The sequence below is a fragment of the Sabethes cyaneus genome, chromosome 1 (assembly GCF_943734655.1).
Source record: "Sabethes cyaneus chromosome 1, idSabCyanKW18_F2, whole genome shotgun sequence".
NCBI classification, from domain to species: domain Eukaryota; kingdom Metazoa; phylum Arthropoda; class Insecta; order Diptera; family Culicidae; genus Sabethes; species Sabethes cyaneus.
In genome coordinates this window covers 168,147,261-168,166,393 of record NC_071353.1, presented here as the reverse complement: position 1 = coordinate 168,166,393, position 19,133 = coordinate 168,147,261, and the positions used below count along the sequence as shown (strand labels likewise).

The 19,133-nt window shown below is 39.5% G+C and overlaps 1 protein-coding gene across 1 annotated transcript in view; it reads left to right on the top strand.

The window, feature by feature from the left end:
• LOC128732418 (glutamate receptor ionotropic, kainate 2) overlaps window positions 1-19,133 on the top strand; it is a gene marked incomplete at its 5' end in the record, with an annotated part of 161,264 nt that overhangs the window by 133,497 nt on the left and 8,634 nt on the right. Inside the window, one exon of the mRNA XM_053825665.1 lies at window positions 2,372-2,509. Within this exon, the coding sequence (XP_053681640.1) occupies window positions 2,372-2,509 (138 nt within the window). The remainder of the gene's footprint in view (window positions 1-2,371; window positions 2,510-19,133) is intronic.

Below are 19,133 nucleotides of genomic sequence, written 5' to 3'. Positions count from 1 at the left end.
CACCTTGCTGAATCTTTTCGTGTCGTTTCAAGCTGAACATGAGATGTTTGATGATATTGAAGGATTGATTGGTACAAATATGACAATCAGCGTAGAAGTGCAATATTTCTCGTGCCGACTTCTGAATATCGATCTGGTCATTTTACTGACGGGACTTCAAGTGCATCAATGCTGTTGCTGCGCTCCCTCGTAAGAGGTGATGCCACTAAACTTTCACGATGTTTAAGTTATATCGCAGTAAAAAAAGCGAAAACCTTTGATTAATTGCTATTGTTAAGAGCTATTTTCCTGTGGCAACCTCAAGACGACGTTTCTCGCAAATATTAGATCAGCGATCGAAAGAGCCGCTCAGAGTTGCCGCTTGTTACGATGTAATTGCCCAATGCCCCAAAGTTCCGCTTTGGACTTCTTCGTCTGGGTATTATGATTCGACAAACCTACTTTTTCAATCAGCACGCATAACACATCAGCACTATTTCGCATATCATGTGCTGAATCAATTAATGATCTCTCTTGGTGATGTTGGATATCGTAGTCATTCGACGCCTTAATGGGTCACATATTTTCTCGTTCCTACTCTCAACGTCTTTTTAGTTTTACTCTTCCGTGATATTCTCCTCAAAATAAGATTCTCCTTCTGGTTGGACAACCCGTGGGGATCCATAACCGTCAACGAGGCCACTAACCTTTTCTTTATAAGTATCAGTATTCAATCATTTCAGACATGTTGTAGAAACACCAACCCAGTACCTGCGGAAAGTTACGAAATTTCAATCCAATTTCCTTTAATTTGGTCATTTCCTTGAAAAGTGACGTAAAATCCTAGGTTTGGTATTCTTCTGAAGCTTCATAAGATCGAGAATCAAACTGCTCACGTCAGGATTTGATTCGCTAATGTGTTCCGTAACACATGCAGCACATGAAAACTCCTCCAAAATAAACTGTAGGTCCATGTTGGAGCCCACCACTTCGGCAATTGTAACAGGTGAACGTATGCTTATCATAACTGAACTTACTTTATGCATACCATGCGTTAACGTCCTTCCAGTAGCTTCATAAGATCTCGATACAAACTGCTTATGCCACGATTTGGTTCGCTAATGTATTCCGTAGTACAGATATGTGCAGTACATGAAAACTCCTCTAGAATAAATTGTAGATCCCATGTTGGAATTCAACCAACACTGATGGACGGATCGAACAACGGATTATATTAGGATAGGAATACTCGAACTAAACGAGTAGGTACCTTGCAAGGTCTCTTGCAGTTTCTTACAGCACTAATATGTTACAACCAATAAAACCACCAGTTTCGTGGTGATTGACTAGGTGATGGTTGATCTGTCGACTGTCAGGTTGCCCGGCGCAGCTTACACGCCAAATCTGTGTGAACATGTAAGCATAAGCAGGTTAAAATAACCTAAAATAAATATACTGGAAATAACTGTCTATTTTAAGGGCTCAAATTATTCAAAAGTTAAAGTTTAAAAACTCAAATTATTGATTCAACTGAATCCAAAAAAAAACTCACTAAAACAAGTGCGTCTTCACCGTTTATAACTCTCTTGTGTGAGCAAACACAAAGAATCCGAACAAACATCATCAAAGGTAAACAAATGATCCAGCACGAATCATTTGTTTTACGTTCGCTCCATTTCCTCTTTCATCAACTTCTCACGATTATTCAAAGCTCATTTTACAATGTTGATACTGCACTCAACTACCTTTCCAACCAGGTTGCTCCCCTATCCAGATCCTATTTTCCCAAACAGCGGATCGCACCATGTTATACGACGGGACGGTGCGTTAGCAGGTTTCATTTATCCTTCCATCCCCTGCCCAACCACCCATTATTGAAATGTATAGAGCTTGTTCTTACCTGCTGCTCCGCTCCAGGAATTCCAGCTTCCAGGAAATCGAAAGAAGCTTTTACTTCTAGTTATTAATATTGGATGGATTAAATTTCGTTTCCCGGCTTGCTTCCTTTTTCTTCGTCCGCTCAAAAACATCAGGCAACGTCAGTAAACACAGCAGAAGAAACCAGCGAACCGAACGCGAAGCGAGTCAACATCAAGCAAAACTAGGGCTGCTGCGCTAACGAACCGGAAAAGGCAGATGGCTTCCGGTGTGCTGCAGCACTAGAAAATGCTGTTGCTGCTGGTCTGAACTAATGTGAACAACCGAAGAACGGTCACCGATTTCGGTGTGACTTTCTTAACTATACAAAACTCACCTGAAACGACGGGACGGGAGTAAACGATTTCAGTTTCCTCCCCGAATTACATCCTCCTGATCCAATCCTGCTGATCGGTTTCTGCTTTGTTTCGTTTTTTCTTTTCTTTTTGGATTTTTTTTGGCAAACGTGGAACAGCTTTACGCCGTACGAGTGGGAAAATCCTCATCCATGCAACTCGGAACCCCCCTTCCTGGAGAATAGTTTCACCCTGCTGAACTCCCTCTGGTTCACGATCGGTTCGCTGATGCAGCAGGGCTGCGACATTGCTCCCAAGTAAGTGCTTCCTCCCTGCCCTGCCGGGGTTGAGTTGGGTCCGATTGCTATCAACACACACCCTAACACCGTGCTTTAGTTTATAGTCTGTGCTTAGAAGCAAATTTAGAGCTATAGCCTGTTGTAAATACGAAACGCTTATTCTGTCTGCTTATCTACAAAAAAATTAGTAATAATTCAATCAATTTATCGTTCAATTTTACGCTTATCTTTCGTCCTATTTTTACCTTCAAGCTACGACGCGGTGTTAATTTATCTGCGAACTTAACTACCACCGAACTGCTGAACTGCTGAACTGCTTACTCGTTGAGGCGAAATTTATGTTGAGTATTTATTTTTTTTATTGCCGCAAAACTTTTGCTGTTAACCAATAAAAAAAACAAAGCAGGCCAACCATCAATTGGCTCTCTACATTAACAGCGAAACGAACGATCGGTAATGATCCATTATCTGGCTTCGAACTTTAGCCGGTGTTGTGGTTTCCGGTGAATTTTTACACGCTGAATTATGATTTGCTGCTAAGGGTGTATTTATTGGTGTTGTGCTTCTTCTGGGACTGGCTTATAGAAACTTTCCTCTGGGGAAGACCAGAGGCCTGCCAAAGCAACCAACGATGACAGACAGACGCACTGAAACATTTTATCGTTCTTTTATGGTGCCTATATAAAACAACATATGATACGAACGGGAACGGTTCACTCTCCTCTTGGTGTGGATCCTTTTCCTGGCGTTGGTTGTCGAAAACCGAAATCCGAGACTGAAATAAACCCAAATTTATTATTTATTAATAAATTCTAAAAAGGGTTTTTTTCATCATTCAAGCGATGAAATTTTTATGATCAACCGTGTTTTTTTTTGTTTTCGTTTAGTTTTCAAATCATGGCTTGCTGTGATGATGGGGTCTGTCAACTTTGCACGTTAGCTGACGAAAGTTAGAGAAAGAGGCATACGAACATAGAGTTGCAGAATTCAGTCACATTTAAATTATCGAATGGCTCCATTCTGTTTTTCAATTCGAAAAATTAATTAAGCTAAAACAATGAACGAACAGAGGAAAAACTAGCCGCTGGCTTGCTATTTTACGCGTGGAATGAAAGCTTCCCTAGCATCGTTCAATTTAGCTTTTCACTATCGCCGGCGCCGCCGGAATGATTTTCTACTTCTTTCATTTCTGTTCACGTTTTTGTCCTTGAAAAGTGTGTTCATTGCCAAACTAGTGGATGAAATTGGTAGGCGCCGGACAAATTAATGTCCGAAGATGGCTTTCGTTTCAGCCAACTTTAAACGGCCTTCATGTGACTAACAGACAACTTACAATTAACTTTTAGATTCTGTTTCTAAAGGGCTCCTGGGCCATCTGTTTGGCGCCTTCCAAATAGCTTTAAAGTGAGTTCTGAACGGCCTTTAGACGATATTCAGATGGCTTTCCGATGGTATTTGAACGATTCTAATGTCGAATTTGTTTAAACAATCCGGATTGGAACTGGATGAACTTTTTGTGTTCATTTGCTCCTATCTGACAGATAAAATTCATCCAGTTTCAACCTGGATTGAATAAACAAATTCGACATAAGTCATTCTCTAGGCGACCTCCAGATGACTTTCATGCGTAAAACTCTTGACTTTAAAAAGACGGACGGCCTTCCGACTACGTGGGGATGGATTTCAGACCAACCTTTAGACGTCTTTACTAAGTTAAACTTACTAAGTTATTTTCAGACAATTCTCGGATAACTTTCAGACAACCTTCCAATAACTTTTAGAACGACGCGATTTCAAACTGCTTTTAGACGACATTTGCATGGTTTCTGAAGGGCTTTCGCCTTTAGGCGCCTTTCAGACGGCATTCGGATGACTTTTAGGACTTTCAAACTACTCTCAAACGACTTTTGAACGGCTTTCAGTCGGTTTCTGAACTACCTACAGACGACATGTTTTTCAGACGATTTTTTATACACATTCAGGTGACTTTCAGATGGCTTTCAAACATTTTCCAATCGGCTTTTAGGCTTTTAGATTTTTAGATTTCAGGTAACTTTCAGACGGTTTCAGGCGGTTTTCAGACGACGTGCAGGTGAGGTCTTTTAGATGCCTTTCAGACAATTTTTAGACGCGCTAAGATGACTTTTAAGCGACTTTCAGACAATTTTCAAATCAAATGACTTGTAAAAGACTTTTAGGTGGCTATCAAGCATCTTGCAAACGCATTACAAAATCGCTTTTAGACGACTTCGAAGCGGGTTTTGGCAATATTCAGAAGACTTTCAGATAACTTTCAGATGACATTCAGGTGACCTTTACACAACTTTCATTTTCAAACGTCTCGCAAATACTAGTTTTGTGACTTTCAAGCCTTATTTTTGGATGTATTACAAAAAAAAAACTTTCAGATGACTGTCTAACGATTATCAGCCTACGTGCGGGTGGCTACTTTTCTGACGATTTTCAAGTGACTGTCAGACAATTTTCAAGCTAAGCTAATTTTCAAACTTTCAGATGACTTTTAAAGGGCTTTCAAGTGGCTCATCTCATCAATAGGAGAATTGCCAATAAAACAGTTTTTGGACCTCTTCGGAGCGGGTTTTGGCAAAATATAAATGATTTTCAGGCAACTTTCAGATAATTTTCAGACTACTTTCAGGTGACTTTTAAGGCTGTCAAACTACTCTCGAACTTTCAAACGACTTTCAAACCACTTCTGGACTACTTTTATACAACATTCAGTTGGCTTTCATACGACTTTCTGATGGTTTTCGAACGATGTTCGGGAGGCCTTCTGCTGACCTTCAACCGTACGACTTTTTAGATAACATTCAGACCATTTTCAAGTAATTTCCAGGCGACTATTTTTATATATATTAAAGTGGTTTTAACCCAGAGGGTCATTCACCATTCAGACGTCTTCTGAATGAGCTTGGAATGGCTCTCAGACGGGTTTCAGACGTCTCCAAACGGCTTTCTGGCGACTTTTAGTCAATATTTAGATGATTTTCAGATAACTTTCAGGTGACTTGCAGATAGCTTTCACAAGGCTTTCAGACGACTTTCAAACGACTTTCACTTTTAGGCTAACTTCAAATGACGCGCAGGTGACCTTTCAGATGGTTTTCAGATAACTTTTTTGACGCCCTTAGACGATTTTTATGTGACTTTCAGATAAATTGCGAAAAACTTTCAGATCACTATTCTTGTTTTACTTGACCATAGGTCACTAAACATTTACTCTTCCGGGAAAAACTTTCAGATTCAGACTTTCAGACGACCTTGGGCGACTTTTGGCAATATTAGGATGACCTTCTAGCGACTTTTAGGCGACTGTTAAACGACTTTCAACGGTTTCTGAAGCGTTTTTAGCTTCAAACGGTTTTTAGGCATCTTTCAGATGATTTTAAGGCCTCTAAAACGGCTCTCAAGCATCTTTCAAATGGTTTTCAATCGACTTTCAGATGACCTTTATATGCCGTTTATACGTGTGACTTTCAGATGACTTAGACGACTTTCAAACTCCTTCTAGATGATTTTCAGACGACGTTCAAGCCGTTTTCAGACGAGTTTGGGACAATTTTCATACCATAATGAGATGTATTTCAGATTTCTAGACGATTTTTAGATCATAATGACCGTCAGGTGACTTTCATAAGGTGTTTAGATGGGTTTCAGATGGCTTTCAGCGACTTTCAAACGACTTTTAAGCTGTATTCAAATGACTTTCAGGTAACATTCGGGCGGCTTTCGTGTAATTTTCTTTTTAGACGACTCTTACATCACTTTCAGATGATTTTAAGTTGACTTGCAGAGTTAACCCTCGAATGGCTTTCAAGCGGGTTTATGAGGGCTTTCAAATAACTTAGACTTTCAGATGACTTGTAGAACAATTTTAGCCAACTTTCACCACAGACGAATTTCAACTAGCTTTCAAATATTTTCGGGCGACCTTCAGATGATATTTCAGTTGACTGACTTTTCTGACGACTTTCAAGTAACTATCAAAAAAAATTCAGATGACTTTCAGTTGACATTTAAAAAACTTTCAGATGATATTCAAACAACTTTCAAGCGTTTTCCACACCACTTTCAGACGATTTCTGTACGACTTTTAGACGGCATCTAGCGAATTTGATGTACAACTTCTAGACGCCGTTTTACGGCTTCCAAAAAGCTTTCACCTACGGACGACTCTGCTTATCTGTGACTATTAGGCAATTTTAGGATAAACTTCAGCCCTCAGTCGGCTTTCCTTCAATTTAGAATAACTTAGAGGGATTTCAACTTTCGGCAATACTAGGATGACTTTCAGGCAAATTTTAGACGACGGTTTACGAAAGGCTTTCAGCTTTAGATGCTTTTCCGACCATTTTTTCAGATGACTTCCCTATATTAGCACGGCTGTTACAACATTGTTGTGGCAACCGAAATATGACTAGTTTCAGTCGTAATCCGGTTGTTTCAACTAAATGGGCTTAAAGTGTGCTACTTGGGCTAGATGACTTTAAAATTTTTCAAATGGCTCTCAAACAAGTTTTAACTGTCTTGCTGACAACTTTCAGAGGTCTTCCAAGAGGCTTACAGACAAGTTTGAGACAAGCTTCAGATGATATTTAAACGACTTTTAGATGATAGTCGACAGGTGATTTTCTAACGGCGATATTCGCATGACCTTGAGTTTCATACAGCGTTTAGATTTCAAACAGCTCTAAGACGACCTTCAGATGGCTTAAAAGTCAGACAACTTTCAGAAGACTTTTAGACTACATTCAGATGATGTTCAGGTGACTTTAACATGGCTTTTAGACAAATTTGAGACTACCTTCAGATGGCTTTAAGATGACTTGCATGCAACTTTAGAACGACTTTTAAATGACTTTCAACTGACTTTCAAACGGCTTTCTGAGGGCTTTCAAATAGCTGACCTACAAATGACTTTTGGAAAAAGTTTAAACAACATTCACAACGGACGGTCTTTGAATTACTTTCAAAAACTTTCGGGCGACTTTCAGACAATTTTCAGATGACTTCCAGACGATTCGACTTCAAACGACCTTCAGATGCCTTTTACAGAATATTCAAACAGCTATCAGACGCTTGCTAGTCAAAGTTTAAAGAACTTTTAGGTGATCGCCTTGCATACGAGTTTCAGATGACTCGTCCTTCAAACAACATTCAGGTGTCTCATAAAATATGACTCTCAGATGACTTTTAGAAGTCGTTCAAACGGCTTTCGTACAATTTTCAGACGGTCCTCAGACGACTCTCAAACGGCTTTCAGGCGACTTTTAGGCGATGTTAAGATGACCTTACAGATCACTTTCAGACGACTTTCTTTCGGCGTTCAGAAAACTTTCTCAGGTGACTTTTCGGGTGACTTTCCGGTGGCTTCCCGACGACTTTTGGCTGTTTTTTAGATGACATACAAAGGTTTTATAAGGCGTTCAGGCGATATTGAGATGGCTATCAAACGACTTTCTGATGACTATTAAGCGACCTTCAAATGACTCATGAGTCATCAGATTACATGTAGTCGCTTTTCAAAGGACTTTTAGACAATTCGTAGACGACTTTAGGATGACTTCTATTCGTTCAACTTTTACATCTTTTAGGTGACTTCCAAATGATTTTCAGTCAAGTTTTAGACGCTTTTCCTGTGACACAAAACACTTTCAGGTAGTTCTCGAACGGGTTTCAGAAGACGTCCAGACGAAGTTTAGATGACTTTCAGACAACTTTTAGATTACTTTTAGGTAACTTTTGTTACACTTTCAGATGGCTCTCAAACGGCTTTCATGCGTTTTCCAAATGACTTTCAGGAGAAATCTGAATGGCTTTTCGGCCATATTCCGATAATTTTCATACGATTTTCGGAAGGTTTTTAAACGACTTGCTAAATAGCGACCTTCAAACAACATTACAGCTGACTTAGAAGACTTTCAAACGGCTTTCAAAGAAAAGTTTCACACTATTAAGACTTTCTGATGGCACTCCAACAACTTTCAAACCATTTTTAGACGACTTCTGACCAACTTTTAGATGGTATCAGGTGAGTTTCATACGGGTTTAGACGACTTTAAAAGCTTGCAAGAGACAGTCAATTATAGATGACTACAATATTTAGTGACTTTTGCGCAATTTTCAGATAACTTTCAGATGGCTTTTAGATCGCTATCAGCCGACTGTCGTATAACTATTATCTAATCTACTAATCCCTAGTATGAAAGCCATTACTACTGTCAAATGACTTTCAAAGAATTTTAAAACGACTGTCAAATATTTTCGAACAATGTTTAGACGACTTTCAAAATGTTTTAAACCACTTTCAGACGACTGAGCGACTTTTATATGATGTTTAGATGACTTTCAGGTGATTTTATTCGACTCGGGTGACAACCCGAGACTAGTTTTTAACAAGTCTTTAAAGAATTTCGGACAACTTTCACATGACCATCAGGCGACGCGCTGAATTTCACACAAGCCTTTAAATACCTTTCAGGTGACCTTCAAATAAATTCCAGATGACTTTCAGAGTATTTTTATACGACTTTTAAACTACTTTCAGATGGCTTTTAAGCACAAATGGATTTCAGACATCTTCTGGATAATGTTTAAAAATCTTCATATGACATAGATAACATTAAAGAGCATTTCAGGCAGTTTTTAGGCGGAACTTTAGACGACTTCCAAAGAATATTCCAGCGACTTGTATCTGCTTTTCTGGTGACTTTCAAAGGTTTTCAGGCGACTTCTGAACAACTTTTAATGATATTCATATGGATTTTAGATGACTTCTCAGATGGCTTTCAGACAACTTTCAAATTTTAGACAATTTCAAGCGAATTTTATCCGGATTTCAGACGACATTTTAATGGTTTGCAATGGCTTTCACCTACGGATGACAATGATATTCGGTGATCAGCTTCAGATAGGCAGTTTTCAAATAACTTTTAGATAACTTTCGTGCCGCTTTCAGCCGGCTTTCGGAAGACTATCATAAAATTTACTAATGCCTCACAGGCGGCGTTCATACTACTTTTGAATGGCTTTCAGATGATTTTAATATGATTCCGACGATTTTCGAATAACGTTTAGACGACTTTCAAATGACTGTCAAGTGACGGTCAGGCGACCTTTGAACGACTTTTAGATAACTTTCGAACATACGACGGTTCGAACAAACGACGGTTGGCTTGTTAGACAGACCAGCATCGTACCTCGAAGCTGCGCGATTATACGCTCTTCAAACGGCTTTTAAATAAGTTTCAGTCGACCTTCGAACAATTTTTAGATAACTTTTAGATGAATTTCAAACGATTTTCAGGTGACTTTTAAAAGACCTTTAAACAACTTTTACAAGATGTCTTCTAGACAATGTTTACAGATACGGCTTTCAGACCAATTTTAAAACGATATTCAGATAACTTTTAGGCGACTTTCTGACGATTTTTAGATAACTTTTTATATAACTTTCCGACGACCTTCAGATGACTTTCAAACGACTTCCAGACGACCTTCAGATGACGTGCAGATAGCTTTCCAAATGGCTTCCAAACAGCTTTAAAGCTCTCTTAAAGGAAGTGATTTTGTACTTGTTTTCGTACAACTTTCAGAAGGCTTTCATACGGTAAACGCCTACCAAACAGCTTTCACACGACTTCGGGTTGACTTTTGGGTGGTATTCAGATGGCTTTTAGATGGTTTTTCGACGACTTTTAACGGCTTTTAAAGGGTTTTCACCTTTAAACACCTTTCGAGTGACCTTTACCTATCTTTCATGCGTATGACTTTCAGATGACAGACGATTTTTGCAAACGACTTTCAGGCCACTTTCAAATGATTTTCAAATGGCTTTCGAGAACGGATGTTCTGAGCCGACGATGCTGAGATAATTTTTAGACAACTTTTTAGGCGATCTTCAAAAAAGTTTTAGATTACTTTTAACAGATATTCTTCAGATGGCTCTCAGTTGACTTTCTGAAAACTTCTAGATTTTTCACTGGCAATATTCCTATGAACACGGCTTAGGGCTTTCACGTGCACTTAACCTTCCAGATGACCTATCAGATGACAGCTTTCCGGCGTCCTCCAGACGAATTTAGGACAATATTTGGATGACGTTCGGAAGACTTTCAGTGGCCACATACAACTTCAAACGACTTTCGCATGGCCTTCAGGAAGACTTTCCAGAAGTTTTTAAGATTACTTTCTCCCGATTTTCGGACAACTTTCAGATTCAGGCTTTAACTAACACGACGCTCAGTCTTCCAAAAAGCGCTTTGAACACTTTTTAGATAATATTCATACGATATTCATACGACTTTCCGGCGAACACGCTGACTTTAAATTTAAACACCTCACAGACGGTCTTTTGACGACTTCCATGTGACTTTCAGATGACTTTCAAAATGTTTTCAGACTACTCTGAAACGGCTCTCAAACGACAACTTTTAGCGATTACTTTCAGACGTCTCAAAAAACTTTCCAGCGACTTCTAGACTATTTTTGAATGACATTCATGTGACTTCCATATAACTTTCTGACGAATTTTAGATGAGTTTCAGACGACTTTCGGGTACGCTTTTTATGACTTTTAGATGACTTTATAAAGACCTTCAGGCAGCTCTAAGACGACTTCCAAAATCTTCCAAACAATGCGGTGGTGATCAGAAGACTCAGACAACTTTTAGATGATATTCACACACGACTGTCAGAAGGCTTTCCGCCGATCTTCACGATTTCAGATGATTTAAATAGATTTCAGACGACTTTTAAACGACTTTCGTGTGACTTCGAGATACTTTTCGGACAACTTTCAAAAGGTTTTCGGACGGCTCACAAACGAGATTTAAATGCTTTCCAAACAACGTTCAGCCGAACTCAAACCGACTTTTAGCGATATTCGGATAATTTTTAGCCAACTTTCAGATGGCTTTTAAACGATTTAGACTCCTCCAAACGCTATTCAGACAACTTTTAAACAAGTTTCAGATGACTTTTAAGGCTTTCGAAATAACTTTCAGACGATATCCGGATGACAAACTACTGGTAGACTTTTAGACGACGTTCGCATGATGTTCAGGCGACTTTCATACGGTACTTGGATGATTTTGGAACTGCTTTCAGGCGACCTTCGGACGATTTTTATGCGTGACTCGCATAGATGACTTTCAGACAATTTTCAAATGTTATTTTCAGATGATTATTATATGACTAAGAAGACCGATGACTTTCAGAACTGTTCCAAACGGCTCTTAGGTGGCTTTCAAATGATATTTAGGTGAATTTACAGGTAACTTTCAAACGATTTTCACACGAGGTTCAGAAGATTTTCAAACGACTTTTAAGACAACTTTCAGGAGACGTACACATGACTTTAAAACAGCTTTCTAAATGCCTTTAGACGACTTTCAAATGATTGTCAGGTAATTTTCAGAGGCTTTCAGACGGCTCTCAAACGACTGGCCAAACAGCTTTCAGACGACTTTTGGCAATATGTTGTCCGGTGACTTTCTGACTTACGGATGACTTTTAACAAGTTGCAAATTTCTTTCACATTTTGATGCTTTTCAAACAACTTGCAGATGGCCCAAGGCACCTTCAAACAACTCTTAGATGACCTTTAAAGGGTGTTCAAGCGAATTCTAGACTATTTTTAAACAACATTCCGACAAAGAAAAATTTAGCTACTGCTATTTTTCTATTGTTCACAATTTTGCCTTTGTTCTTGCCTAACTAATTATTACAGCCATTTTATGGACACCGAAAACAGAAGGAACAACAATTGCAAGCCTTTTCCACAATTAGATATAGTTTCTCATTTTCTACTCACCGGACGTCGTATGGTTTTGCCTCTGTTAGTTGGTTGCGTTTATTGCCGGTTTTCATCTTAATTGAGGCACCTCTGAAAAAGTCCTCTGAAAAAGAAAGGAGAAACCAAAACTGTAAATAATGACCATTACGATAAAGCCGAACGTAATTTTAGATTAATTCACTACTTTTTCCACCGCCATTTATTTTGTTGACTTTGGCCAGTCTCTAAAAAGCCAACTTAATTTTCTGCGAAAACTAGTAGGCTAGGTAGAGGCTCATTGTTTCCAGTTTCCTGGGCAACCACCAGCAGGTCCGGTCACAAAAGACTCTGCTGAAAGCAAACTGAAGACAGTGAAATGAAACGAAAAAGTTGCTTGAATAGGGAAATGTCAAGTGTCCAGCTAATTAGCTATACAGTTGATGAAAAGTTCAAGTCGAATGCCTATCATTAACTAAGATTGCACAACTAAATAAGCGTGGCGTGGAAGAGGGTAACAATGCCAATCAAAAAGCTCACAACTTCACTCACTAGCGCAACGCTAGGATGGGGGCATGACTGTTCCATTTCTTTTCTAGTTGGAAAAATTTCCTTCCAGTCCTCCGGCGATCATTGACTATGTATCATAACAATCAACATAATGCAATCATTAGTCCATTTTGTCGGAGTCAACAAGAAGCGTTACCGCCTCTCACGACCGCACCGCCTACTCCGCTACTCTCTTGCGCTTTTATGCTTTTTACTTCAATTTACTAGTGTTGTGTGTGAGCGGTTGACGGACCAAAGCCGACAACAAAGCAAAAGACTTTGTTGCTCGATTTTCCATCAGCTCAGCTCAGCCCAGCTCCGTTCAGCAGCAGTGGGACTTGTAACTTGCGGGGTGGAAAAACTGCCACTCATCATCGTGGTGGCATGCTTTGTTGCATCCCAGGCAACCTCTTTCCGATGCTGTGTCTAAGCTTATTTACATACCACATCCGCCGTTCACAATAATATTATTCACCGAGCAATGATACTTTGTGTGCCGAACAAAGTTTGCCATGATTTTCGGCAACAAGACTGCTCTCTAACTGCTGTCACCGGGAAATTTAGTGAAATGCGGATAAAGTTTGTTTTTCTCAGTACTCAGTTCTCAGTAGTTTGTTGAATAACCAACTAATTCCGTAATGAATGCAGCAGCAGCAGCATCAAGAAGTTTGTTGCGTTTGCGTTTGTGAGAATGAATAGTCGGATAAATGAATCGGTTGGTTTTGGCCTTTGCGACGGCCCGGCCTGGCCGTCGCCACCTCTCGAGAGGATTAGAAGTTTGGAGCCCAACCAAACCGTCAGCAACGTGCCAGGGCAGTCGAAGGACATAACTCATTCCTCGCTGTCGCAATGGAGAACAGTTTGTTTTGTTGGGGCTGCTTGCTTTGCTCCTGCATTCCGGTTGGTTATAATTCATACTTTTGTCTGACTTTGCTGCTGACTTTCGAAGTGGGAATGCTTCTTTCCAGAGCAGTTGCATGCTGTATACTCGGAGAGGGTAAAGCAGTAAATCGTCTCGAAACCATGACTGTCTAATGTCATGACAGGAGAGTGTTTTGAGTACAAAAAATTTCAGTTCTACTTTCTATTCTCCGTTTCAAATAATATTTAAACAGAATGGCAATTTTCCACTCCATCCGCCGGCCTGAAGCTTCTCGCCATCGAGAAGTTTGAATTGATGACCAATTTGAAAAGTCTGATTTCGACTTTGTTTATTTTATTGGCTTCCGGCTTCGGGCTAGCGTGGAAGTTGTTTGGAAATCCAACAATCATAATTTCACCCTTCCCCCTACCGATTGGTTGGAAAAATATTCAAAAAAAAAAAAATTAGTGACTCAGCACAGTTTTTTTTTCTACTCAACGGAAAGATTTTTCCGCTGCCAAGCCAAACCGTCATAAAAATACTTTCCCAGGAAAAAAAAACTTTCCGATGACTGCAAACAGAAAAAAAAACTTCCGACTCGAGTTCCGATTCCGAGCGAACTTCGACGGGGCGGTTCCAGTCGGTCGTTGGAAATCACACAATAAAATCAAACTTCGCAAAATTCTCTGCGTTGTCCGGGCCGTGCATTCCGCCGTCCGACCGTGCTTCCTGTTGACAATGGATTCCATTGAGGAAATGGAAATGGAATATTTATTTATGTTATGTACAGTGTTCAGTGTATAAACATCGCGGAATCGGAACGGATTACGGATTTTGGTCTCGGGAAAACCTCGTTTTTTCTTTTTTTTTGGGGGGGGGATGCAGGAATTATTCACCCGAACAATCGGGGGGGAAACGACCGATCGAACGCAGCAGCGCTGCTGCTGATGTGGAAAATATGAATTGCTTTTCCGGAGTTCTGGATGTCGGATGGGGAGCAAACCAAAGTAGGCTGCCATGCGGCAGCATTCGAAACCGTGTGCCGATGGAGACGCACGGTCATTAAAGAAAGCTTGTGTTGATTGGCTTATTGTGGACCTCGCGGAAAACTGCAATTAGCGCAGGGAAATGGAAAGAATGCAAGAGTGTTTCAATGAAAAAAAAGGAAAACCATTGCGGTCAGCCGTCGGGTGACCAACAACAGTTGGTGGGAATATTAATGTTTCCACATCTGCACCGGATACCGGGAGTGTTTTATTAAAAAATTGAACGAAAAAAAGGGCAATAATGTACCAACGGTCAAGCGTTTGTCAAGCGGTTTTTTTTTCTGTTTTCACCGACCACAACACGCCTCGAAAGTAGCGAACCATGAAATTTCATTATTTTTTAAGCGAGTAATTTTTTTTTTCGTTTTTCAATTGGCTCTGTTATTATCCGCCTCGGCCTGTGCTGTGTAATGTTCCTCTCTCCCTCTCACACACACACAAGCACGGTGTATTATGCATGTTGTTTGCCCTTTTTATGCTGTCTGTTTTTAATCGGATTAAAACCATTATAATCTCTCTACACTGGCGTGCCCAGGTTGGGGCACTCTGAGGCACGTGCCCTACCTTTTCTGTAAAATTCAATGTAAAACAGTAATTTCTGTAGCCCAGAAGTACGCAAGCATTAATTTCAGTTTGCGATAAGTTCATTACATGTATAAAAACAGTTCCAGTTTCAAGTCCAGTCATAAATTAAATTTCAAGTTTAGTTCCACGCCTAATTTACGATCAATTTTAAGTTTAAATACAATTCTAATTTTCCAAACGCCTAATGTCAAGATGTTGTACATAAAAGAGTCATAGCCGAGAACTGAAACAAATAGTTTTTATGGTCGTATTGGATTTTATTTAGCTGAATAAAGACTTCTGGCTGTTTGCAACATTTATGTAGTTTGATTAGAGTAAAATGTTGCTTAGAAAATTCTTGATCGTTTGCTATCATTACTCATTTTTTAAAACCTTGCGACTTGGTCCGGTCTGATTGAACACCGACCATATGATATCGAGACAAGCAATCGAGTTGAGCAGGCGAGTCGAGCAGTCGAATCAAACAATCGAGTCATGCAGTTGGGCCGAGCAGTCAAGTCGAGCAGTGCAGTCGAGCAGATGAATCGAGTAGTCTATCCAAGCACTTGAGTCGAGCAGTCGAATCGAATGGTTTAGTCAAGCAGTCGGGTCAAGCGGTAAAGTCGAACAGTTGAGTCGAGCAGTTCATTCGAGCAGTTGAGTCGAGTAGTCCAGTCGAACAGTTTATTCGAGCAGTTGAATCGAGTAGTTTAGTCGAGCAGTTAGATCGAGCTGTCCAGTCAAGCAGTCCAGCCAGCCGAGCAGTTGAGCCGAGAAGTCAAGTCGAGCAGTTGAATCGAGTGGTCGAGCAGTCCAGTCGAGTAGTTCAATCGAGCAGTTAAGTCGAGCAGTTGAATCGAGTAGTCTAGCTGAGCAGTTGAGTCAATCAGTCTAGTCGAGCAGGCGGGTCAAGCGGTTCAGTCAACCAGTTAAGTCAAACAGTTGAGTCGAGCAGTTCAGTTGAGTAGTCCAGTTGAATCGAGCAGTCGAATGAAATAGTTAAGTCAAGCAGTTGAGTCGAGTAGTCGGGTTGAGTGGCTAGCAATCGAGCAATCGGGTTGAGCAAATGAGTCGAGCAGTCGAATCGAACAGTTCAGTCGAGCAGTTCAGTTAAGCAGTCCAGTCGAGCAATCAAATCGTGCAGTCTAATCGACCAGTCCAGTCGAGCAGACTAGTCAACCAGTTGAGCAATCGAGCAGTCCAGCAGCCGACAAGTGAGGTGACTGAGAATACAACCCATTGCTACGAAAGTATGACGTCCTGTCCGGGACCTGTTTTTAGTTACCGATAAACCTCTTATGACGTCCTGTCAGAGACCTGGTTTTCGATACAGACATAAGCCTCTTGTATAAATAGAAGATTATATAAATAGATTTGAATTCCTAACTTTAAGTCCAAATTCAAGTCTAATTTGAAGTCCACTTTCAATATTGAATTTCATGTTCAATTTCAAATCCTAGAATAGACCATTTTAAATGCTCAATATAAAATTCCCAAAATTCAAGTCGTTCAGGTCCTAATATTGAGGTCTCAAAGTTTCAGTCAAATACGATGTTAGAAAATTAAAGTTTCAAAATTGAGGTCCCAAAAATAAGGTCGTAGATTGATCCCAAAACTGAGGTCCTAAAGTTGGAGTCTCAAATTTAAGGTCCCAAAATTAAGGTTCCAAAATTATAGTCACAAAATTTCAGTCCCAAAATTTACATCCCAGAATTGAGGTCATAAAATTGAGATCCTAAAATTTAAGTCCCATAATGGCGGTTACAAAATTTAAGTCTCAAAATTTAGGTCCTAAAATTCAAGTCAGCAAATTCCGATCCTCAAGGCGAGGTCTCAAAATTGAGGTCTAAAAATTTAGGTCCCAAAATCAAAGTCCCAAAATTTAGATCCTAGAATTGTGGTCTTAAAATTGAGATCCCAAAATTGAAGCCGCAAAATGGAGGTCCCAATACTGAGGTCTCTAAATTTTGATACCAAAATTTGGGTCTCAAAATTGAGGTCGCACAACTGAGGTACAAAAATTGAGGGCCCACAATTAAGGTCCCGAAATTGAAGTTCCAAAATTCAGGTCTGAAAATTGACGTCTCAAAATTGAGATTGCAAAAATGAGGTCCTAAAATTGAGGTCCCATAGTTTAAGTCCCAAAATTTAAATCTCGAAATATCGAAATTTAACTCCCTAAATAGAGGACCCAAATTAAAGTTCCAAAAATGATTCCCAAAATTAAGATCCCCTAATATAGGTCCTAAAATTCAGCTCACAAAATGCAGGTCCCAAAATTCAAGTTCCAAAATTGAAGACCCAAAGCCGGAGGCCACACAACTGAGGTGCAAAAATTGAGGTCCCAGAATTTAGGTACCGAAATTGAGGTTTCAAAATTTAGGCTCCAAATTGATCCCAAATTTGAGCACGCAAAATTGAGGTTTCAAAATTCAGGCCCAAAATTCCGGTACTAAAATTCAGGTTACAAAATTCAACCTATAAAAGTCAAGACCCAAACTACGAGCCACAAAATTCAGGTCCCGAAATGCCAATACTATAATTCAGGTCCCAAAATAGAGGGTCTAATATTGAGGTCTCAAAAATGAGATCTCAAAAATGTTCCAAAATTTAGGTTCCAAATTTGAGACCGCAAAAATGAAGTCCTAAAATTGAGGTTCCAAAGTCTGAGTCCCCAAATTTAGGTCTCGAAATTTAAGCCCCAAAATTGAAGACCCAAAGTTGAGGTCCTAAAACTGAGGCCGCAAAATTGAGGCCCAAGAATTAAAGTTTCAAAGTAGAGGCCTCAAATTATAGTTCCAAAAATGAGGTCCCAAAACTGAGACTTTAAAATTGTGATCCTAAAATATGGGTCCCAAAATTGAGCTCACAGAATCCGACGTCCAAAATTCAAGTCTCAAAATTGTATACCCAACGTTGGGGTCTCAAAATTGAGACCTCAGAATTAAAGTTTCAAAGTAGAGGCCTCAAAATTGAGGTCTAAAAATTAAAATTGAGGTATCAAAATTGTAATCAAAAAATTGAAGTCTCAAAATTCAGGTCCCAAAATTGCAGTCTCAAAATAGAAGTCACAAATTTAGGATTCAAAATTTGAGGTCCCAAAATCAAGGTTCTAAAATTGAGGTTCCAAAATTGAGGTCCCAAAATATAAGTCCCAAAATGGAGGTCTCAAAACTAAAGTCCCAAATTAAGGTTTTAAAATTTAGTCCTCAAAATTTAGGCACCAAAATTTAGAAACCAAAATAAACGTTCCAGAGTTGATGTCCCAAATGTGAGGTCCGAAAATTGCGGTTGCAAAATTGAAGTCCCACAATTGAGAGAGCAAAATTGAGGTCTCAAAAGTGGAGTTCCAAAATTGAAGTCACAAAGTTCAGATTCCAAAATTTAGGTCTCAAATTTGAGGTCTCCAAATTGAGGCCTCAAAAATTGAGATCCCACAATTAAGATCCCGAAATTGAGGTTTCAAAATTAAGGTTCCAAAATCAATCTCAAATTTAGGCATGCAAAATTGAGGTTCCAAAATTCAGGCCCAAAATTCAGGTTCCAGAATTAAGGTCCCTAAATTTAATTCCCAAGATTTAACTTTAAAACTCAAGACCCAAACTTCAAGCCACAAAATTCAGGTCCCGAAATTCCGATACCATAATTGAGGTACAAAATAGAGGTCCCAAAATAGAGGTTCTAAAATTGAAGTCTCAAAAATAAGGTCTCAAAAATAAGGTCCTAAAATTGAGGGCACAAAATTTAAGTCCCAAAATTTAGGTCTCGGAATTTAAGTCCCTAAATAGAGGTCCCAAATTAAAGATCCAAAAATGAGGTCCCATAATT